Here is a 24377-nt window from a genome sequence, read left to right as displayed (position 1 = left end):
CACCAATACTACTACTACCATTACGACTCCTACCAATACAACTACTACAATTACTACTACTACTTCAGCTACTACTACTACTTCAGCTACTATTACTACCTACTACTTTAGCTGCTACTACTACTACTACTACTTCAGCTACTACTACTACTACTACTACCTCAGCTACTACTACTACTTTAGCTACTACTACTACTTTTTCAGCTACTACTACTGCTACTTCAGTTTCCTCAGTTTCCAACTGTTTAATACGTAACTCAATCAATTTTCAACCGTTTACCTTCCTTCAAACCATTTAACAAATCTACACACTTGTATCTTCAACAGGGTTGGGTATCGTTTGGGTTTTATCCGATACCCGTGTCTACTTTTCGAACGGTTCCGGTGCTAAAACGGTTCTCGAAAAAAACGAAACCACACACACTTGCAGACATGCAGGACTTGTTATGAGTTTCACATTATGCAGAAAGTCAGCGTACACTGAGTTGAATGGCAGTTGAATGGAAACGGTGTTTGCTAGCCTACCTGATATGCAGTGTTGGGAAGGTTACTTTAAAATGTATCCAGTTACAGAATACAGAATACATGCCCAACTCTACTCTATCTGAGTATCGTATTCCGAATACTTGGATTACTTCCACATCGAATTGCATTTTATAAGTGTAGGAATGCGGCATCAAATCCTGCTGAGTAAACAGGCCTATTTTGGTGTGTTCTTCTGTTCCAACTGGCTGAATGTGTTAGGCCAAGCCCAAGTCTCCCTGAAAGTGCACTATATTATATAATTCATATTTTGCAGTCACGTGACTACCATGGCTATCTGGAGGGCAACAGACGCCGACAAAAAGGCGACGAACAGCAGCTAGCCAGGGGAATTGCAGCCTTGCAGATTGCCAAAACTACAGTCAATCAACTATTTAGACCATAAATGTTCAAATTAGATATCAAGAAAAGATAAACATACTCAGAACTTGGGATCCATGCACAGCACCCGCTGATGTGTACATTGCTTTGAAGTTGGCAGAGATGCCAACTTTGGAGATACTTACATTTATCTTATAGAGAATCCGTCACCTTATACCGCACAAAAAATGAAAGCCTACAAAAGTATGGATAGCTAACTGTTTTTGAAGAGTGGGTTGATTAACAACGTTGTCGTATTGGAGGTGAAAAACAGGAATATCTTCATAATCAAAGCAAAGTTGAGTCAAGTAACTTTTAAGTAGCTCTTTTATTGACGAAGTAATGCGGTAGCGTCCACACAAGTTACATTTTCTTAAGCATTTCTGAAGTTCCAGCGCAGCGGAGCTTATTGCTGCACTCTGAAATAAAACTGGTTAGGATCGTTTAGTGACGCATACGCCAACGTTGCCAGATTGGGCCAGATTTCTCCCCCAATCTGGCAACACGGGCTATCCCCATGACGGCAGACGGAGGGTTATTTTCATTTTGAAATAATCGTAATTAAAAAGTGCAATTAAACAATATATTTTACTCATGGCAAATTCTAATCTTATAGACAATGATACAGTTTTTCTCCTTTTCGGATGGGATCCGGTAAAAACATAACCCCGGCTTCACTCCTCGGCAGTTAATACATCCAATCGCACAGCAACTTTCTGCCTTATCGTTTTCGAGCAAGGTACGTTTTATCAGTCTGTTTTCTTGGAATAATTGACACAAGCAGAAAGAAGAAAACAAGCCGTTTTTTTCGTTTTTGTCAAAAAAAGTTCAGCTTGTGGTGACCCACAACAACATAATAAAGACATTCACCAAGGGACTGTTCCTTTAAGGAAAAGGGTGTTCTGGTTTACGGCTGTTACGTTTGAACTCATGCTGGAGTAACTTGTTTAGTTTTAAGTGGAGAGTAAAGCTGACTCGACCCATCTCCGTCTCTTGTCTCGTCATTTACCGCACTCCACAATTGGTGACCCCCAACGCGAGTTGGATACGGCTGGATTATGTTGCACATCGACGGTGATAACAACGCGCCCGCTGTGGCGCCGGCCGCCGCTGGCGGCGCGGCTAACGACCCGGCTAACGTCGGCGCTATCTATGCTGCCACCGTCAAGTTACCGGACTTTTGGCAGCACAGCCCACGGTCGTGGTTCCAACACATCGAAGCCCAGTTCCAGCTGAGAGGAATAACGCAGGACATCACGAAATATTTCCACGTGGTAGCAGCCTTAGATGCCGCGACGACGGCCAGGTCTATGGCGCGGTTGGAGGCTCCTCCAGCTGTCGGCAAGTACGACGCACTCAAGACGTTCCTCGTGGGCCTTTTTGAACTGTCGGAGCTGGAGAAGGCGGACCGCCTGCTTTCCCTGAACGGCCTGGGTGACGGCAAGCCGTCTGAGTTGATGGAGAGGATGCTGGCTGTGCTGGGCTCGGCGGTTCCCTCCTTCCTTTTCGCCCACATATTCCTGCGGCAGCTTCCAGCACCCGTGCGCACCGCTCTGACCAGCTCCCCCCTCTTTGCCTCCAAGGACTACCGGGCGGTGGCTGTGGAGGCCGACAGGATTTTCCTCGCCAGCAGGCAGCAGTTTGTCCATGCGCTGCTGCCCCCCCAGCACACGTCGGCCCTGCTTCCGCCCCCGGGGTACGACCCGGACACCGCAGCCACTGTGACAGCCCGCCGACAGCGTGACGACGGGTGTTGTTACTACCATGCCAGGTTTGGGGCCAAGGCCAAGCAGTGTCGCCAGCCTTGCAGTTTTGGGGCCCCGGCAAACGTCCGGGCCAGCGCTCGTTAACAGCTGTGAGCGCTGGTCGGGACTGCAAGCTGTTGTTCGTCACTGACGCCTTGTCCGGCCGGCGACGCCTGTAGACACTGTGGCTGGCGGCCATGGTCCCCCAATGGACGCCGCCAACGGCACACCCATTCGTACCTATGGCACGAGGTATGTGGAGGTGTGTTTCGCCTCGCCCACGTTTTCATCGGCTGTGGCTAAGCATGGTGTGGAGCACTACATCACCACGGTTGGCCCCCCGGTCTATGCACGGGCCCGGCGCCTCGACTCTGCCAAGCTCGCGATCGCCAGGGAGGAGTTCGCCACCATGGAGCGCCTCGGCATCGTACGCCGTTTAAGATGGCGGCGCCGGCCAGGTGGGCGGAGAAGTCCTGAATGTGCGGTACCGGGTACCGCACATTCAGGACTTCTCCGCCCACCTGGCCGGCGCCGCCATCTTTTCAAAGGTGGACCTGGTACGCTCTTACCATCAGGTGCCCGTCCGCCCGCAGGATGTCCCCAAGACGGCGGTCATCACGCCCTTTGGACTTTTTGAGTTTCTGAGGATGCCTTTCGGCCTCAAGGGCGTTTCAGCGCCTCATGGACTCTGCGGGACATGCCGTTCCTGTTTGTCTACTTGGACGACATTCTCGTTGCCAGTGCATCTGCAGACGACCACCTGACGCATCTACGGCAGCTGTTCGGTCGGCTCAGTGAGCATGGTCTCATTGTCAACCCAACCAAGTGCGAGTTTGTCCGGTCCTCCATCACTTTCCTCGGCCACCACGTCACCCCGCAGGGGGTGGTTCCCCTCCCGGCCAAGGTGGACGCCATCGCCAGTTTCCCACGCCCGCGCACTGTGAAGTCCCTGCAGGAGTTCCTGGGCATGGTGAACTTCTACAACCGTTTCCTCCCCCATGCGGCCCAGCTCATGCGACCCTTGTACAACGCCTTGCGGGGCAGGAGGCCGGCAGACGTGTTGGATTGGTCCACAGAGATGACGGCTGCTTTCGATGCTGCCAAGACCGTGTTGGCCAACGCTGCTCTGCTGGCGCACCCGTCTCCGACCGCCCCTGTTGCTCTTACTACGGACGCCTCTGATTACGCCGTAGGGGCTGTGTGTGAGCAGTGGGTGGGCGGAGCCTGGCAGCCGCTGGCCTTTTTTAGCAGGAAGCTCCGTGACACCGAGAGGAAATACAGCGCCTTCGTCAGGGAGCTCCTGGCTCTTTTCCTCGCCACCCATCATTTCCATTTCCTGTTGGAGGGCCGTCGGTTCACGGCTTTCGTTGACCACAAGCCGCTGACGTTCGCCATGGCCAAGTCTTCGGAGCCATGGTCTGGTCGGCAGCTGCGTCAGCTCTCCGCCATCTCTGAGTACACCACGGACATTCAGCATGTGGCCGGCAAGGACAATTTTGTAGCTGACTGCCTCTCTCGGGTGGTTATTGGTTCCGTCCACTTGGGCCTCGATTATGCAGCTATGGCGGGGGATCAGGCTACGGACTCTGAGGTACAGGCCTACAGGGCGGCCCCCAAGGCGCTCCTCATGGAGGATGTGGTATTTGGCACGGCCAACACTACGCTCCTCTGCGACGTCTCCACTGGCCAACCGCGCCCCATGGTGCCTGCTGGCCTTTCCCACCCGGGGGTGAAGGCCTCTGCCAAGCTGGTGGGGGCCAAGTTCGTCTGGCCGGGCCTGCGGAAGGACGTCAGGGCCTGGGCCGCTGTCTGTGTGGCGTGCCAGCGTGCAAAGGTGACTCGGCATACCAAAGCCCCTTTGGCTCTCTTCAAAGTGCCGGAGAGGTGTTTCGACCATGTAAATGTGGACCTGGTGGGCCCGCTTTCACCCTCCCGTGGTTACACCTACCTCCTCACCATGGTGGACAGGACCACCGAGTGGCCAGAGGTGGTTCCCCTGTCTTCCACTACAGCGGCTGAGGTGGCCCGGGCGTTCGTTATGGCTTGGGTGGCCCGGCACACCGTCCGACTTTTCCTCGGACCGGGGGCCGCAGTTCACGTCGGAGCTTTGGACTGCGGTCACCGAGGTCCTGGGGGTGAAGGTCCACCGTACCACAGCCTATAACCCACAGAGCAATGGGCTTTGCGAGCGGTTTCATCGAGACATGAAGGCCGCGCTCAGGGCCAGCCTTATGGGCAGCGACTGGGCTGACCGCCTCCCATGGGTTATGCTGGGCCTTCGCTCCGCCCCCAAGGACGACCTTCAGGCCTTGTCGGCAGAGCTGGTGTACGGCCAGCCCCTGCGCGTCCCTGGGGAGTTTCTTCCGGACGCCACGGCCCCGTGGTCGGCTGCCTCCCATCGTGCTGCGTCCCGGGACATTGCGGATGCTTTCGTTCCCATTCCAACGTCTCACCATGGTCTCCCCCGGTCCTACGTTCCCAGGGATTTACCGTCAGCCAAGTACGTTTTCGTCCGCCACGACGGCCACCGTACCCCGCTGCGGCCCCCCTACGATGGCCCCTTCCGCGTCTTGGAGGGTGGGCCTAAGAACTTTGTTGTGGATATGGGGGGCAGGCCTGAGCGGGTGGCTATAGACCGGCTCAAGCCTGCTCATGTGGATGTTTGCGAACCGCTCCAGCTGGCTCAGCCCCCGCGGCGGGGGCGCCCGCCTGTGGCACCCTCGACACCTGGCCCTGCGGCGGCCTCGGCACCTGCTCCTGCCTTTTGCCCTTCTCCTGTTAGGCACAGCCGTTCGGGCCGCCTTGTCCGCCCCCCTAGGCGTTGATTTTTCTGGGGGCTGTTATATGCTGCTATGTTCTGTTTAACACTAGTGGGTGTCCGATGTTCTCTGTAGGTTCCCTGTCGGGTCTGGACCTGTTTGTTTGGGTGAATTCTGGGGGGGCCTGTGTGGTGACCCACAACAACATAATAAAGACATTCACCAAGGGACTGTTCCTTTAAGGAAAAGGGTGTTCTGGTTTACGGCTGTTACGTTTGAACTCATGCTGGAGTAACTTGTTTAGTTTTAAGTGGAGAGTAAAGCTGACTCGACCCATCTCCGTCTCTTGTCTCGTCATTTACCGCACTCCACAAGCTCGTTTATCCGTTTTTTGGTTCTTACTTAACAAAACGAATTCACCACTCAATATCTTGTTTCCGTCGGTGGGCGGGTCCTCTGATTGGCTAGTGTGCTTAGTTGCCCTGTGCTCTTCAAAATAAAAGTTCTTCTGTTTGATAATGTCGACAAAAGAATTACTGTATTAGCGGACACAGAGGACCCCATCACCCACAGTCAAGACTGACACGGCTTCAAATAACAATAACAGTATTCATAATCATTTGAAAATGAGAACTTATGAAGTTATGATGACTTCAGCACAGTTGATGTTTAGCAGAGCCGGACAGTAACGGAGTACATTTACTTGAGTACAGTACTTAAGTACAATTTTGAGGGATCTGTACTTTACTCGAGTATCATTTCTGGGGAGTACTCATGACTTTACTCAAGTAAATTTGAGAGGCAAATATTGTACTCTTTACTCCGCTACATTTCTATCCATAACCGTAAGTACCCGTTACTTCTTCTAAAAAATAAAAAACAAGAGAAGCAAAGAAGAATCTCGGAAACCCTCAATTTGTTGTTTCCCTCTCAAACGTGATTGAATTGTGCAGGCGTCACTGATTGGGGCAACCTTCAGCCTATCAGCAATCACCTTCGCTTTCCGCCAAAATCAACTCCATGGTCAGATTTAGATGAGAGACGAAACCATGGAGGGAACAATGGATGAAGACGCAGCAGGTCCATCCCGGGAATGTGCCAACCCGTGGCCCCACCTCGCTAGACTATTTAAATTTTCTGAACAAGTTAATGATAGTTTTCGCTTCAAGTGTTTGCTGTGTTTGCCAAAAGAGAACTTCATCACCACCTACAAAAATCCATCCTCCAACTTGCTGAAGCATGTCAAGCTACGTACATTGTAATAAACTTCCTTGCATTTCTAAGCTAGATTCTAGCTACAGAAAAGTGCACTAAATGATTGGCTAGCTGCGATAATGCAGCTTTTTACATTCTCGGTTACGTTTGAGTAGTCGAAGCCACATGCACCCGCCAATTTGCCAGCAGCCATGGCTGTAGCTAGCCATTCAGATGGCTAACTTTGGCCTGACAATTAGCATAAGCCGAGGCAAGCTAATCGTGTAACGTAGATAATCAACTGAAGAACTTTCAGATTCATGTTTTGACATGCCCCTGACAAATAGGGAGGGCATACAATGTATCGTTTCTAGTGTGAGCTCGAGTACGAAACGTCTTTTTTACCATACAAAAAATATGCAAAAGCTTATTAGTTCAGTCGTAGGCTATGCTAGTTGCAAGCAGGGCATTTCAGCTCACTTATATCACTAGAGCGAATAACTAGAGCTAGCCCTACAGTTTAGTCTAAGGGGCTATTTGGCTTTTTTAAAAAATAACAGTTCAGATGGCCTAGACAGCAATTTACAATAGTGTTTGTTGAACTGTAAGGCTTAAATGCCTATTTAAGTGGGGGAACGCTCTTGAGTGTACTTATACCTGTCTTATTATACAATGAAATTTTGCTGTTGCCTACAATTGTATTTAAATACATGAGAGATATTCTACCCAAAGTCTTGTATTTGCCTGACCTAGTTAGAATGTCAGAAGCACTTAAATACTTTGCTGGTCCATGTAAATTAAAGTAAGTTGCACCAGTAAAACCAATTTAAAAGTTAGTCTGGAGCCATTGGAAAATTATGAACAACCAGCACTTCATAATTAATAATATTGCTATATAGACTACATGATGGGTATCTTTTCTAATATTTATTAGTTTATTATAGTGTAAACTGAAATATAATGCTGTGTTTTACAGAGAAGGCATGAGACACATCTGGAGGAATACTGTCAACTGACTTCAACAGCCTGCTAGAGGCCATCCGAAGGTGGAACAGGCTTCAAGGCGAAGCAACTGAAACTGCTGGAGACCAAGCAGATGTCTCAGAAGACGGTTGATCGGGCTATCCTCCGCTTCATTGTTCAAGGTCTCCAACCCTTCTCCCTGGTGGAGAAACCATTCTTCCAAGACCTTATTGTAGAATTACAACCGAGTAGTGCTGTCATGTCCCGCACAACTGTGCGGCACAAGATTGATTCAGCTACATCTAAAATGAAAGAACGTCTCAAGAACGAAATGAAAAAGGTACCATACATTGCCACCACTACTGATTGTTGAACAGCAAGGAGAAGGAGCTTTATAGGTGTAACAGCCCACTGGCTCGATCCTTGCAGTTTTGAACGCCGTTCAGTTGCCCTTGCTTGCCGTCAACTAAGGGGCTCCCTCAAATTCGATGCCTTGGCAGCTGTTTTGACCGACATTCATGCAGAGTATGAAATAAGTCAAAAGGTTGTTAGAACTACAACAGACAGCCGGTCGAATTTCGAAAGCGTTTCGAAAGCGTTCCGTGTCTTTGGTCAGCAGGACGAAAATAACAATGAAGAGTTAGTTGCAGAAGGCGAAGTAGGAGAAGATTGTGATGCATCTGATGGTGAAGAGGAGGTGGAATTCATGGATGTGGAAGCCACTCTGGAGGAAGATGATGGGCTTCAGTATCAGCTGCCGAAACATCATCGGTGTGCATGCCATTTACTAAATTTAGTTTCCACAGTCGATGTTGATCGGGCTAATAAGACAGAAGCTTACAAGAAATTGTCCAGATCAGCCTTTTCTAAGTGTCAGGCACTCTGGAATAAAGCATCAAGGTCTCCTCAAAATGCAGAGCTTATAGAGGAACGCTGTTAGTTTCACTTGGTACAGCCTAATTGAAGTCGATGGAACTCCTCTTTCATGGCCGTGGAACGTGTGGTCAGAATCATTAGAGACCAAGGAGATGGGTCTGTGAGAACGGTCTGTGCTGCACTCAATGTTCCAATGTAAGTAGTTTATGTTAATGTATAATTGTGTTATTATTTTGTTAGAGTAACATTATCTGCTGGAGGTACATAAACAAATAAATAAATGTCAAGCATTGCACAGTGGTTCTGTATACATTTTGTTGAAATATGTGTTTGTTTATTTTCTTCTGTTTCTATTAGGTACACACCGGCTGGCATAGCCTTTTTAGGGGAATATGTCACCACCATGAGTCCAGTTGCGAAGTCCTTGAACATACTACAAGGAGAAGTCAACGTTCAGATGGGCTGGCTGGCTCCGACAATCACCACCCTCACAACCAAGCTTGAAAAGTCCAGACCTTCACTTAGATTTTGCAAGCCACTTGTTGATGCTCTTCTTGAAGGTTTGAGGAAGCGGTTCGAGAGCATGATGTCAGAGCCAGAGCTAATTGCAGCAGCCATTCTCGTTCCAAGGTTCAAAACCTCCTTGACCAGCAATGACACAGTCCTACAACTTGGTAAGGAAAATGTTTTTTTTTAGTTTGTTTTTGTTTGTTTGTTTGTTTGTTTTCAAAAACCTTTACATCCAACAATGATTCTATGCAGTTGTTTACTTACAGAGTAATAATAACAAAAATATGTGTTTGTTGGTGTGATTCTGTGTTTCTAATCAAGGCCTTAGTTACATCAAGACACATCTGCCAGAACACGATGAAGGTCTTCGGTCTCCTGATACCACATCAACCTCTTCTGATGAAGATGACTTTCCTCAAGCAGACGCATTCCCATGAGATAAGTAAGCAACTTGATGGATACCTAGCACCTACAGCTGAAGGCGTGAATACACTGGCCCCCTATCCAGCTGTGCGTAACCTCTCACTAAAGCTCAACACAGCCCTGCCAGCTTCAGCCGCGTGTGAAAGGCTTTTTAGCATAGCAGGTTTGCTATTCACCCCAAGAAGGGGATCAATTCATTCACAGAATTTTGAGAACCAACTTCTCAAGTTGAACAAGGACTTCATGACATTTGATTGAATTGAAGTATAGTACACACACACACACACACACACACACACACACACACACAGAGTTGTCACACATCGTGTAACGCGAGCGTTTGGCTGAACCCAAGTGCACAGACGGGCGAAGAGCGTGGAACAGTGTCAATCGTTTATTCGGATTCAGGATCGGCAGGCAGGATAGTCAGACAGGCGGGGATCAGGAGCAGGCAGGGTAGTCGGACAGGCGGGGATCAGGAACCGGCAGAATAGTCAGACAGGCGGGGGTCAGGAGCAGGCAGGATAGTCAGACAGGCGGGGATCAGGACCTGGCAGAATAGTCAGACAGGCGGGGATCAGGAGCAGGCAGGATAGTCAGACAGGCGAGGATCAGGAGCAGGCAGGATAGTCAGACAGGCGAGGATCAGAGAGCAGGCAGGATAGGTGGTAGATCAGGATTCGAATCGCGGGAAAGCACTGTGAAACACAAGAGACAATCTGGCAGGGAATGTTTGGGAGGAAAGGACTGATATAGGGGAAACACAGGTGAAGGTGGTTGGGTTAATTGGGAGTGATCAGGGTGGCAGGCAGTCGAATGGGAAAACCAGGGGCGGATCATGACACATCGATGTGTGAGAATGGTGTTATTCAGCTGAAAGTATTTTCTCCTGCCTTTGCCTGTATGTCAATATGAGAGGAAGGGGCTTAATACTGTCTGATTTTTTTTTCCCTTTTTGTACGCTGAACTTAACACAGCTGATTAGCTGATTTTCTTTAATCATCATTATTTTCTCTTCTTTGCTATGCTGCGTGTATAACACGGTCAGGTTCAGAGGTGTGTCAGAACATTGCTATATTGCTGGTTTAGGTTTATTGATTTGATTGATGAAAAAACAGATACTCACACATACATACAATTGTTAGCGGAATTTTTTTTTCTGATATTACATATTTATGTAAGCTGAGCATTTGTTTTTATGTTCTTGAGTATACTGTTATACTGTATACTATTGTGCTATTGCCTTGTGGGCAAGTGAGAAATGTTAAATAAAGCAACATGGTAAAAAGATGAATGACTTGATTTTGCTTTCAATTCCTTTTACATTCTCCAAGGTATTAACATTTTTCATAACTCCATGTAGGACGTTTCTATACATAAATGTAAGCACTGTGGCAGTAGTAATGCAATATTTAGAAAATATACTCTTGTACTCTTGATCAGTACTTTTACTTAAGTAGACATCTGACTGTAGTAATTTTACTTGTACTTGAGTAAAATTTAGCAAGGGGTATCTGTACTTTTACTCAAGTAAGGAAGCTGTGTACTTTGTCCGCCTCTGATGTTTAGCCACAAGGTGGCGCAGTTATTACATGAAGACTAGACCTGAGGGCTTTACTACGACGGAGGCTCAACATATCCAGGCTCTGTGTTCATAATCCAGCTCAACAAAACCTAAAGCCCCGGTCAGAGTTAACTGGTATGACGGCGGTGGTCATTGTCCGGCTCTGAGCTTTGCGCTCTGTGCGTGTTCACATCAAAGGAGCTGCGATCGCGGGCTGCTGATTTCCTCACAGCCTGAGCGCTATGAGGAATACAAGTGATCACATTTCTGACACCTGAACATTGCGCATCTGTTGACCTTTATCCATTTACAGTAAACAAATTATTTTTTCTTGTTGGAAGATATTTTATATTGTTTTCATATACTTATTTACTGACGGTGATAACAGAATGCGAGTGTGTTATATTGAAAGCGAGGCTGGGTGTGCCTATATATAGGCTACAGTGAGTTTTTTAAGGTGCTGTACAAGCAAATCATATTGTCTACTCTGTACAGTGACAAAGAGTGTACAGTAACCTACTTCATTCAATATTGAATAGGCTACTGTAGCCTACACTATAAACAAATGGTTTTGGTCTTTGCTCATGTCATTTTACCATGTCAGCATGCAAGCTTCACTCATTCCAGGATGTATTATGTTTTGTCCTATAGCCTACTTGGAACATGTTTTGAAATGGATCTATAGTAGCCTATAGAGATTTGCTAATAATAGGCCAGCTAGAATACAAAGCAAACTCTCTCTTAAATGCACATTCATGGAAGTCTTGTCATCCCAGGACAAAACACAAATAATGCCGTAAGGTGATAATATACATCTTTAAATGCGCAATAATGAGTCATTTAGAGACTTATTAAATGTTTTTATTGGCTCCCAGAATGCAGGTCTGTTAGTGACTCCCAGTATCTCTAAAAACAGACTGGGAAGTAGAGCCTTCAGTTACTGGGCTCCTTTACGGTGGAACCAGCTCTCTCCATGGGTCAGAGAGGCACACACTCTAACTACATTTAAGTAGAGCCTCCCCCCTCACCTTTCGCAACTTGTAGTTTAGCCTTGGCGTCTCGCAGTCTCTGTGTTTTCACAGATTCTCCACAGCTCCATATCTGCACCAACTGCAATCTTTCCCCTGTTAAAAGGGCTTTCCTGGGAGTTTTTACTCAGTGGATGTGAGGGTTTAAGGGAAGAGGATGTTGTTATGATGCTCATGCTATGTAAAGCCCTTTGAGACAAACTGTTAAAAACGGGCTATACAAATAAAATTGCCTTGCCTTGCCTAACTCGCTTGGACTGTAATTCATATTCATGCTACTAGTTTGATCATTGACTGACTACATGAATAGTTGCACAGAGGAGATTCTTATAGAAGTCTTAAAGTCAAACGGTATAGGGTCTACCGATTTGATGTGTTTAGGCCCTTTATAAGATCTAGTTAAAATCATTAAAAGTAATTTCCAAACAAATTAAAGAAAATAAATAAACAAAAGCAAAGAGAGATTTTGCAGCAGTAGCACACTTTTACTTAAACAGAGTGGGAGAGGAATCAGGTTAACAAAACATCTAAGAACATCTAAGCTGTCTAACACATTAACAATGCAACATTAAAACATCATAAAAACATGACAAAAAAAAACTTCTCAAAAGACAATACAAGACTTCCATGAATGTGCATTTGAGAGAGAGTTTGCTTTGTATTCCAGCTGGCCTGTCATGAGCAAATTTCTATAGGCTACTATATATCTATTTCAAAACATGTTCCAAGTAGGCTATAGGATAAAGCATAATGCAACCTGGAATGAGTGAAGCTTGCCTGTTGACATGTTAAAATGACTGCCACAACTGCCATGAGCAAAAAGCAAAACCATTTGTTTATAGTGTAGGCTACAGTAGCCTATTCAATATTGAATGAAGTAGGTTACTGTACACTCTTTGTCACTGTACAGAGTAGCCCATATAATTTGCTTGTACAGCACCTTAAAAAACTCACTGTAGCCTATTCATAGGCACACCCAGCCTCACTTTCAATATAACACACACTCCCATTCTGTAATCACCATCAGTAAATAATAATATGAAAACAATATAAAATATATTTCAACAAGAAAAAATAATTTGTTTACTATAAATGGATAAAGGTCAACAGATGCGCAATATTCAGCTGTCAGAAATGTGTTGATGATCACTTGCATTCCTCATAGCTCTCAGGCTGTGAGGAAATCAGCAGACCGCGATCGCAGCTCCTTTGATGTGAACGCGCACAGAGCGCAAAACTCAGAGCCGGACAATGACCACCGCCGTCATACCAGTTAACTCTGACCGGGAGCCTGGATATGTTGAGCCTCCGTGGTAGTAAAGCCCTCAGGTCTTCATGTAATAACTTAATGTCAACTGCACTGAAGTCATCATAACTTCATAAGTTCTAATTTTCAAATGATTATGAATACTATTATTGTTATTGGAAGCCGTGTCAGTCTTGACTGTGGGTGATGGGGTCCTCTGTGTCTGCTAGTGTCTATAATACAGTAATATTTTTGTTGACATTATCAAACGGAAGAACTTTTATTTTGAAGAGCACAGGGCAACGAAGCACAGTAGCCAATCAGAGGACCTGCCCACCGACGGAATCAAGATATTGAGTGGTAAATTCGTTTTGTTAAGTAAGAACCAAAAACCGAATAAACGAGCTGAACTTTTGATTTTCGTTTTTTGACAGAACCAAAAAAAACGAATAAACGAGCTGAACTTTTGATTTTCGTTTTTTGACAAAACGAAAAAACGGCTTGTTTTCTGGTTTCTGCTTGTGTCAATTATTCCCAGAAAACATTGATAAAACGTACCTTGCTCCTAAATAAAACAGAAATTGAAACTGAATGCAATGATGGCAAAATAATATATATTTTTTAACTACGCCACCAAATATTATTTTACCCACATGAAACAAGTGCTGAAGTGCATAGGTGTTGCATATAACATCACCTTAAAATAAAAAAAAACCAGAAGGAAACCTGCATTTTCCCTTACCCTTTTCCTGATTTCACAGGATAAAAACATAATAACGGCCCATCTAAGAAAAATAGAAACTCAAACTGAATGCGATGATGGCTAAATAATATATATTTTTTAACTACCCCAGCAAATATCATTTTACCCACATGAAACAATGTTCCATTGAAAACTTTAACATATCATTGGGTGAAAAACTCTTTTGTGCAAACATTTGCAGTAAACATGTAAGGTGTAATATTTGACATGGTGGATCTTCTCCAGTAAAGTTGCCAAAGCTCCACAAACAGATATAGACTCGAGCAATCATTAACTGAGCTGCTCCCAGGAAGGCAAGGGGGATTTTGTTAACCCTGGGTAGTGTGTGTGTGTTTGTGTATGTGTGTGTGTGTGTGTGTGTGTGTGTGTGTGTGTGTGTGTGTGTGTGTGTGTGTGTGTGTGTGTGTGTGTGTGTGTGTGTGTGTTTGTGTGTGTGTGTGTGTGGACCCACCTACTCTACATGTCAACACTCCAGTAAAGTCGGTTGTATCGCAGCAGGAGAGGCTGCTCACAGTGCTTATCTGGCATTATGTTACGATGTGGAGTGAAAATAAGCGGCTTTTTAGCCATAAGCTGGCTAAAAAGCCGCTCGACAGGAGCACTTGATGGCAGAGTAGTTTTGTACTTTAAGAAGAGGGCTCTGATCTTTGGATACATCTTCAATGAAGCCAATGACTTGTCTGTATCCCGGAGATACCTCTGCACCTCTTCCTCCGCTGATGAACTTGTCATTTGTGCTGTCTCAAAACTGAAGAAGTTGTTATCATCTTCTGGATCACCTCCAACTGTGGCATTTCCAGAGGTGCCGACATCCTCAGAAGACTCTGTCTGAGTCTCTTGGATCATTGCTGTTTACATGGCCCCCCTCTCTTCTTCAGCGAGCCACCACAGTCTAAACTTTGGGATGGTGGAAGCTGCCATCCTTGCCTCATGGGAGGCCAACACCTGCCCAAATCGAGTGTCAATGGCTTTCTTAACACCTGAGAGGATGTGGGTTGAGAACTGCACTTGGGGCAATTTTTCAGCCAACTTCGCTTTCAGGCTCAGAATGGTGGGAATTATGTACCCAAAGCAACAGTTCTTTTCTCCTTGAAGGAGGTTGATTGAGTAGGCAAAAGGTTGTAATATGGCTGTGTACTCTTTCAGAAAAATAGTCTCTTGAGGATGCAGTTTGGCCACTTTCAGCTGGTCACAGATTCCATTGAGCTGACCCTCACTGAGACTCATTAGCTTTTCGATTGCACGATACTCTGAGCTCCACCTAGTCACTGAAGGTACCAAACATCTAATTAGGGCAATTTCCTCAATTGCATCAGCAGCACCTGATGAGCGATGAGACTTATTCCATATTGCAGCACATTTTGACAATGCACTTCTGTATATTTTTCGAGAAACACCCTTGTGCGGCGACTTTGTCAAGATCATTCGTGGCAACAAGATTCAAAGTGTGCGCGGCACATCGATGGTGAGGTGGCAGAAGAAAGTAGAGCTTCTCATCCTCTGGCTCCTCGAGAAAAACTGCAGAGACATCAGCAAACTGCACATCATCTGTGCTATCCTGTTGCATCTCATCATCCATTTCACACCCTCCATATTCATTGACATAATAGGTGTGTCTTATCCTTTCACATGCCAACACAGCAGACTTTCGATCTAATGTCTCTGGGTCAATCCAGTGACACGTGATTCCCATGAAACTCCTATGATGAGCCATCCATATATCTGCTGTTGTACAGATGGTTTGAACATCCTGAAGAGTTTCAGTGAGTGTCTCCTTCATATTTAGAGATCCCTTTTCAATGCCCAGCATCAATGTTTTTCTGCACATGGGTGTCCTACCCCCACTAATTCCTTCAATCATCTTACGGAATGTGACTTTCTCCACTAATGAAAAGGGCTGCATATCTGCAATTATGAACTCAAGAGTGTTACTTGTTTGAAAGGAGGTGTGGTGGCACTTTGTTCACCACCATCATCTGATGCCATTTCTGCTCTTTGCAAGACCCTGGAATGCCTCCTCTGAAATAAGAAAGACAGAAAGAGCACAAATTAATTACACTTTCATTTTTTTATGCTGGGAAGAATAAAGAGGACTATTGTAAATACAACGTCCTAGAGGGGCTGATGGTGACATTACACATCACAGTAATTATTATGCATACTCATAATAATAATAATCATCTGTTTTAAATGTAATGTGCGAAGAAATCTAAAGTCTAAAACTTACTTGGCTATTCAACATACCATGTTATCACATCATGGCCTACATATTTCATACACAGGAGGTCTTGACAAGAGTGTATTAAGAAAAATAAAGATTTCAATATCTAGAATGTGAATGCTACAGCATTCACAATAATCAAACTTATGAAGAACAATAGTTGAGCGCTGCATGCAGCAATCACCTAAAAAGGAGGTCTGAGAATGAGGTCTCACTATATAATCGTAAACTAATTTGTCAATTCAGACATGTTGAGTAAATTGCTACCAGGCAAGATGAGATGAGATAATGCACCCTCCATCCGACTCTGCGCAGGCCTGGCCTATATATTGTGTATGAATTTAAAAACCAAGGTTTTCAATAATTACCTCACATAATAAACTGAACAAGATTTCAGGAAATTTAGATAATTTAATTTGATCTAATCTACCCTCCAGTACAGTAGGTGACGGTATAGCGCGCTGAACTTTGGAACGCATCCAACACCAAATCGGGGAAGAAGAAGGAATGGGAATGCCGCCCATCCACCAGGTGAATGAACGCTGGTATGTTTCCCTCTACAGGTAGTGCATCCTGCGATTCAAACATGTCGCGTTTAAAATTCTGTGCTAACCTTTCTTGGCTGTATACGGAACTGCCCAATTTGACTCAAAGGATGTGCGCTGCTGCATCTGATGGATTCAAGGCTGTCGAGGCGGCGTGGCCATATGATACCAAAATAGAGCACATCCAAAGAGCCAGGAATGACACCGGTGTGAAAGTGGTATTGATAAACACCCCCCCAGGTAGAGTTCAAACTGCTTATTTTTTCACTTCCCAACACTTTATATGCTCGTTAGTGTGTGTGTGTGTGTGTGTGTGTGTGTGTGTGTGTGTGTGTGTGTGTGTGTGTGTGTGTGTGTGTGTGTGTGTGTGTGTGTGTGTGTGTGTTATGGAAGGTATGTGTTATGGAAGGTGTGTGATTTAACGGGAATGGTTCAAGGGTGGTCTACTGACTAATCCTGAGTTTGACTATACATTCCAGGAGACATGAAGGCAGGTGATCTTGGCCTTGCAGCAGTGCCTGGACGAGAGGCAGAGTTCAGACAGGGCTTACAACTTGCTCTGAAGTATGCAAATGCATTGGACTGCAAAAGGTGGAGAACTAAGTCCTATTCTACGTTCTGATTGAATGGTAAAATAAATATATCAAAACAATTCTTTCAGAAGAAAATTAGAAAAGTCAGTGTGACTTTGACCTGAAATCTGAATTCAAGTTGAACAATGCTGTATCAAGGTAAGTGAGTGAGTCTCAGGATTCTCCAAACAGCTTCTATATAATGTATATCGTGTTATCCCCAGGATCCATCTGATGGCAGGACGGGTACCAGTGGGGTCTGACAGAGCACAAGTTGCCAGTGAGATGGAGTCCACCTTTGTACAAAACCTCCAGTATGCTGCAGATGTCCTCATGAAGGTAAAGGATAAAAACATAGCTGGGAACCAGATGCACTGTTTAAGTCTCCTGCTGCAACTACTGTATATAATATATTTATATATTTTTTTCAGGAATAAAACACACCCATCCACAATTTAAACCATCAGGGAATCTTAAACTTTAAATCGTTTTATTCTGGTTGACAGTCACTGTCGTCTGAAAATGATACAGCTATAACTGTAGCTACAACTGCAATGTGCCTTTTCATAAAGCCTCATAAATTATGATTCTACACTTTAAGGAGGGTGTGACTGGTCTGATTGAACCCATCAATACAAGGATTACAGATCCCAGATATTTCCTGGATTCTCCACATCATGGTAAACATGACATTCTATCTCCAGCAAGCGTATCCATGTAGTGTTATATTATTTATTATGTTTATTAAATCACATCAGTATAGGCCCTACTTGATTTGACAAATCTTAATCGGCAAATACTTGTCGGCTGACTTGTCTGAAATCAATTTGAAACTTTGACATCATACTGACAAAAATATTCACTGTGAACCTCTGAGGATCTTTAAAATAACATTTAATAATCTTGCGATCAACAAATATTTGACTTCCCTATAGCAGCTGCAGTGATAGAGAAGGTGGGGAAGCCGAACATCAAGCTGCAAATGGTAGGTTGTTGACAAAACTCACAGCTACGTTTTATGTAGCTGTGCTTTATGCTTTATGTAGCTATGTATGTATACAAATATATATCAAATGTAGTAGCGGTGAGTGTTATCTAGATAACACTCACCGCTACTACATTTGATATATATTTGTATACATACATAGCTACATAGATAACACTCACCGCTACTATATTTTATATACATATTTGTATGTTTGTTTACTTGCGTAATACTTATTTTCATTTTCCCCTGTAGGATGTATTTCATTGGCAAATAATGGATGGCAATCTCACACAAAACTTGAAGAAATATTATCCCTTAATTGGTAAGTACACAGCACATATTTCTGTTCAGTACAGTGGAATTGGTCATACTTACTGTGATAATATATCCTGTTATATGTTCCTTTGGTTAAGGAAAGACACAAAGCCAATAGTTATCAAGTTCAAAAGTTTCAACCCCAAATATGCTCCAGGGTGATAATCTTCATTTTACAGGCCACATTCAGATCGCTCAGGTCCCAGGACGCAACGAACCAGATAGCGCTGGTGAACTAAAATACCAGTATCTGTTCAGCCTGCTGGAGAGTATGGGATACACAGAATACATTGGCTGTGAATACAAGCCACTAGGTAAGATTCCCATGTCATTCAGAAATTGTATTTCTTATTGTGGGCATAACATGATTTGGTTTCATATTTTTTCAATTTAGGATCCACAAGTGAAAGTCTTGGTTGGTTTAGAGATTATACGACAGCAAGCAAGTGAATTCCGAAGTAAGATGACTGAAGACTTGATTGACGGGAGAAAATCGCATGCTGTCCTGATGGATTATTTCAGCTCTTGCCACTCATCTTTTTTAATTGAAATTTGTTCTCATCTCAATTGAATGAAATATATATATATATATATATATATAGTAAACCCAATACAATTTCACATGTGACTTTATTACCCACATTGTTTCGTAAAATCAACTTGCTTCTACATTTCAAGTTTGTATTCATAATAAGTGTTTCAGGAAATATTTTTGTTTCACTGTAGAGGACAATCTATTTTATTAATGAGTTTTATTCATACAAATCCATCAATACATTCAAAATAACAGTGTACAGTTAGTTTGATATGGAAAATGCTTAGGGGGTAACCATTCTGCATTCATTCTTCAGATTTCACATTTGACCACACCCTTCTCCTTCGTTTGATATTCCAACAATATAACTATTAGTAATAAGCAACGAAGCTCCCTTCAAATTTTCCTTCCTTAAAAAATGCAACCACTTAAGAATTTATATCTTAATTTTTATGATAGAACTTTTCCTGAAGACTATCTGGCTTCATCATTCTTCTCAGTCTTGACGGTGGTTATTCAAAGTAAACCAAATAATGGGATAAACCAAAAAAAATGAAATTAAAGCCAAAACGAATAATGAAAGAGCTGTGATGGTTATTTGTGTAGCTATTTGAAAATAACAGTCAATTTGATAAAACCAAATAACAGGCCCTTTGAAATTTATTTGACCAAATGAGTGTGTTTAATATTTGGGGGCAGATGCAACAAATACTATCAAGACACACAAAACAAGAAATCCAGAAAGGCACTTGAGGGATTAAGGTAAAGTGAGTCTGGTTCGGGAAGTGATTTAGCAGAATCATTTGTCACTCAACAAGTTCACAATTAAGTTCACCTGTCTGTTCTTTACCAGAAAAACTGGTAGTGGTATTTCAGTGTATATTAAAATAAGGTATTTACAATGCTTTTAATTATTTATAAAAAGTGGTTATATTACATTAACTATAAATAAAGACTGCTTATGCGAGTGAAGCAATAAAGCAAATCAAAACTGCTGTAGGTAATGAATTCCTCGTAGATCCTTTTTTGCAGGATTATTAACCGTATTGGTGTCAAAATATCTCACACCATGTCAACTCAACAGCCGTGCTGCATTAAATCCCTGTGCCTCAAGTTGTGTTTTTATTTTAAAAGGGCTCACATACAGCATACTATAAGTAATGAACCAATTACAAACAAAAGTTTTCCCCCAACTGTTTGGCAAGCAAATATTCAAATTAACGCCCCTGCATGTTCAGTGTGTTTCAAGAGACTCTAAGGAACGGAGATTCTATTTTAAGAGGAAAATATCATTAGAAATCTGTCTCCACACACAAAAGGTACCAATGCATTTGACTTGGTGTAGAAGACAAAGAATGAGCCTACATGCTAAACATCCCAGAGAAGTCCTGTGATGCAGAAAAGGGTCTACAGCAGACCCGTCCAGAGGGTGTAGCAGGCGGTGTTGATGACCGATTCCAAGTGGTGGTACATGGACACCAGTTGTGGTGGAGGGCTGGTACTGGCCTGCGGTTGGGAAGGCAGCGGCTCGCGGAACACCACTTTGAGACTCTGGAGACAGAGACGAACAGTCAATCAGTCAGTCAGGACAGTCTGGGCAGAAAGACAGATGCGCACGCACACACTTGACAAACTACTCACCGTTTTTCCAGCTTGTGTGTCAAGGAAAACGAGGACAAAGCAGTCTATAAATTTCTGATTTAGTACTGCCTGAAAGAAAATAAAGAAGATTAATTTGTGAACGATTCAGTTTTTCTTTGCTCCTCCTAAATAGGGTGACCAGATGTCCCGCTTTGTGCGGGACAGTCCCGCATTTCCATGACTTTGAACGCGTCCCGCAAATTGAGACGTTGTCCCGCATTGTTATTGACAGTCAGACTCGATTTTTTTTTTTTTTTGGAAATGCGTGATTTATCATCTAGCATTTATCAAATAGCTGTGTGCGGAGACAGCAGGGCTGTCATCAGGGGGAGGGGCAGGTTGTTTGATCATGTCAATGAAACTTGGTCTCGGACGCAGGTTAAGGGCACGCCCACCACCAAGAAGCAATGCAAGGGCGATCCTAGTCAATCGCCTAGGGCGGCAAATGCGTTGAAGGCGCCCTCTGGTGGCGGCCTTAATTAATTATGACATATAACTAAATAAGCGAAATAAAACACGTTTATCAAATATGTTTCTAAATAGAACGGACAAATGTAGTCTTTGTCCCACTTCTGGTGAATTGGGATCTGGTCACCCTACTCCTAAAACCTTCCTCGTGACATTAAGCTATATACATAATTGTCATTATACATATTGTTTGGTGTCATCTCCTGAAAGACAGCAATGATATCCGAGAGCATGAACCAAAAAATATTCTCATTCTCAAGAGTGTTCTCACCATCAACATGAGCAAAGACTGTGTGTACAGAGTTCATGTGAGGAATATCCCACGTCCTTTACAGGCTTTCATCCACTTCCCCCGACTTCCTCCAAGTCTTACCAGATACTGGATGCCGTTTTCATCGAAGTGTCGGCAGCTCTGAGGGAAGCGGGAAAGCAGCACTTTAATGAGACTCTGGTACCAGCCAGGACTCATGGTGAGGAAGCAGTCCTGCGGAAACAGAACCGCATGTAAGAAACTGCACAGGGTTTCACTGCCATTCACTTTTCTTTTTGCCATGAACCATTGTATCGTTGAGTATATGAGAATAGTTATACATAGTAGCATTTGGCAAAAATAGGCAAGCTCTTGACAAGAGTAATAATGTAATAAAATTTGTGTAAAAAATAGTATTGATGTGTTATTTTCACAGGTGTTGCACCTCTTAAGAGAAGCCAAAATAATGTGTTCAGTTGTAGACTGTGATAGATGGGCATCTTTGTCAGGCTATGCCCCAATAGAGAGTGGGAACTAAAACATCCCCAAATCCCCTCTTGTCCCGGAGGGGATTGACGTTAGTCCCCAACACATTTCTAATCCTCACTGGGACGTTGGGACGCCCTGAGTCTCAAGACCCCATTCCAGCTGTTCCGTAGTGAGACGAGAGCGCCTGGGATCAGAGTGATCTGGGACGTTTAGTTTGAGCTCATACTTCTACAAGCAACACTGAGGCTCGTCAAATCCCCAAGACACACTGAAGGTCAAGACATGTAGGGAACACGGACATGACTTGGAGGTGGGTCTGCGTGCTACACACAGAGAAAGAGAGTGGAGCTTTTACCAGCTGAGGATCGATTTCCCCAATGGAGCGGCTAACCACCGTCTCCAGCAGCTCCTCCAGCTCGCAGAAGGACAGCTTGGTGAGCTTCAGCTTGTCCAGGACCAGGTCAAGGTGCTCCCCATGGAAGAGCCTCCTCCACAGGGTGTCCCGGCGGCAGTGGCCCATGGCCTGCTCCACGCTGGCCTGGATGTGGTGCTCCGCCGCCAGCACCTCGCTGTTGAGCAGGGGAAACGGAGCGAACGGGTACAGGGGGCCACGGGCGTCGCCGATGAGTGATGCTAGAACACCCGCCGAGGCCGTGGGCTCGCTGGCCTCGGGGGAGGCGGCGGTCGCAGCTCTGTGCTCCTCCCAAGGGTCCCACTCCATGTCTGTCGCTCCTCCTCCTCCTCCACCCCCTCCTCCTCCGAGCTCGGCCGGCTCCAGGCTCCTGCTGTTGGCGGAGGGGTCAGCGGGGTCGCGGTGGAGTTGAGGGGGGAGCTTCTTGAAGCGCCGCATGTCGGCGGTGAGACGAGGGAACAGTTCCCTCTGGCTCGTCATGATCACGTAGAACCGGAGCCTGGGACAAAGGGTGGTGTGCAAACACATAAAGTCACATTAACCTTTTTTCACATTAAAACACAGAGGAATCTGCCCACTGCCTGTGTGTGCGTGTGTGCCTCCCCCCCCATCTCCCAAGAGCTCTTACTTGAGCACGTGTCGGTCTCCTTCCAGCTGTTCCTCGAAGGGGGCGGCATTGTGGCACACGAGCAGAGACACGTCAAAGTCATCATAGTGTTGGAGTCCTTCAGGGTCCTTATAGGAACCAGAGCTGGAAAAACAATGAGGACGAAGTGTGAAAAAAATTATTCATGCAAAGTTATTGTTATATAGTTGTAAGTACAAATCAAATGGGATACCAAAAGATTAGTAGAAATGTTAAAAACCAAAATGTCAATCCACAAAACATAAAATTAAACAAAAACAATGCAAGCGTATTTCTCGCCACCCAACGAGACATGAACAAACGGTACCGCCGTAACAACCTGTTCCACAGAGCCACCAGGGCGTATTCGTGCTGCTCGGCGCTCGGCCCCCCCTTCTTGCCATCAGCGGTGCAAGCGGTCTTGGACATGCGGACGGGCTTCATGCTGTAGGTGTTGGCGTGGTCCGTGATGTAGTTGTACAGCTGGTGGGCCGTGATCATCCCCGTGGAGACTGAGAAGCTCCCTGGTCGTGTCCCAGGAAACATTCAAAACAGGACAGTTAGAAGAAGGATGACAAGGTTGCAATGTGAAGGATAATTCTTGAATGTGGGCAGCCTCGTGAGACCGTACAGATCAGGTTCAGGTTTGCTCTCCGTAATGAATATCACATCATCATCCATGTGATGGCCAGAGAGAGACAGGACGTGAATGAGATCCAGATGACAATGAGATAAGGCTTTGTTAAAGGCAGAGTGATACTAGGGATTTCATTCACCCTAATCTCGTTATGATATCCTGGATAACTGGAACCAAGACTTTATCAATGTGTGTTAAGAAAAAAATGTTTGTTGGCCTGGTATTGCTCTTTACTTTCTCCAATTGTGTCGATACAGAACAAAAATCAGAACATCATATGTCTCTCACCTTGAAACACATGATTGCGACCAAATTTGGGAATATCAGGATGATGGGAAATGAAGTCCTCCAGGAAATGGGTGAGCTGGTAGCCCTGGCGGAGCATCATGTGGCAGCCCACCAGGTGCTGGTGGACCACACGCAGGTGGTAGTCGTAGCTAAAGGAGTGCACGTGCATGAGGTCCCGCACCTTGTCACACTCCTCGGTAAAGAGCATGGAGAGCTAGAGGGGAATAAGTAGCCACACAACAACAAAAACACAAACACCCACATCCAATTTGAATTTGAAAGGTCCAACTTCCCAGTTTACCGAATCCATTTGTTTTGTTATACACATGATAACAATGCTAGCAGGAAATGCCTACTTTTGGTTTCCGTTTATAAATGGTTAACTCATGTTAAATCATACTGGTACAATGGGATAAT

At 44.8% G+C, this 24377-nt stretch overlaps 2 protein-coding genes across 7 annotated transcripts in view; one reads left to right on the top strand and one right to left on the bottom strand.

Moving 5' to 3' along the window:
- Positions 1-16730: 16730 nt before the first annotated feature.
- On the top strand, positions 16731-19232 carry hyi (hydroxypyruvate isomerase; the record flags this gene model as incomplete). The annotated part of the gene is made up of 8 exons (XM_079740187.1): positions 16731-16980; positions 17220-17331; positions 17537-17651; positions 17914-17992; positions 18248-18297; positions 18553-18622; positions 18795-18929; positions 19010-19232. The coding sequence occupies 8 exons, from the start codon at positions 16731-16733 to the stop codon at positions 19063-19065; spliced, it is 867 nt and encodes a 288-aa protein (XP_079596313.1). The 3' UTR covers positions 19066-19232.
- Positions 19233-19352: 120 nt separating this feature from the next.
- szt2 (SZT2 subunit of KICSTOR complex) overlaps positions 19353-24377 on the bottom strand; it is a 57433-nt gene continuing 52408 nt past the window's right edge. For 3 of the 6 annotated variants that reach the window (XM_079740181.1, XM_079740182.1, XM_079740185.1), the window contains 7 exons: positions 23961-24174; positions 23364-23559; positions 23039-23161; positions 22354-22909; positions 21633-21743; positions 20792-20860; positions 19353-20701 (listed from right to left, as the gene is read on the bottom strand). In XM_079740181.1, coding sequence (XP_079596307.1) covers positions 20558-20701; positions 20792-20860; positions 21633-21743; positions 22354-22909; positions 23039-23161; positions 23364-23559; positions 23961-24174 — 1413 coding nt within the window. In that variant the 3' untranslated portion in view covers positions 19353-20557. The remainder of the gene's footprint in view (positions 20702-20791; positions 20861-21632; positions 21744-22353; positions 22910-23038; positions 23162-23363; positions 23560-23960; positions 24175-24377) is intronic. The other 3 variants (XM_079740183.1, XM_079740184.1, XM_079740186.1) reach the window with 1 other exon arrangement.

This window comes from Pollachius pollachius (genome assembly GCF_949987615.1).
Source record: "Pollachius pollachius genome assembly, chromosome: 7".
Classification (NCBI taxonomy): Eukaryota; Metazoa; Chordata; class Actinopteri; order Gadiformes; family Gadidae; genus Pollachius; species Pollachius pollachius.
This window is presented reverse-complemented; position numbering and strand designations above follow the sequence as displayed.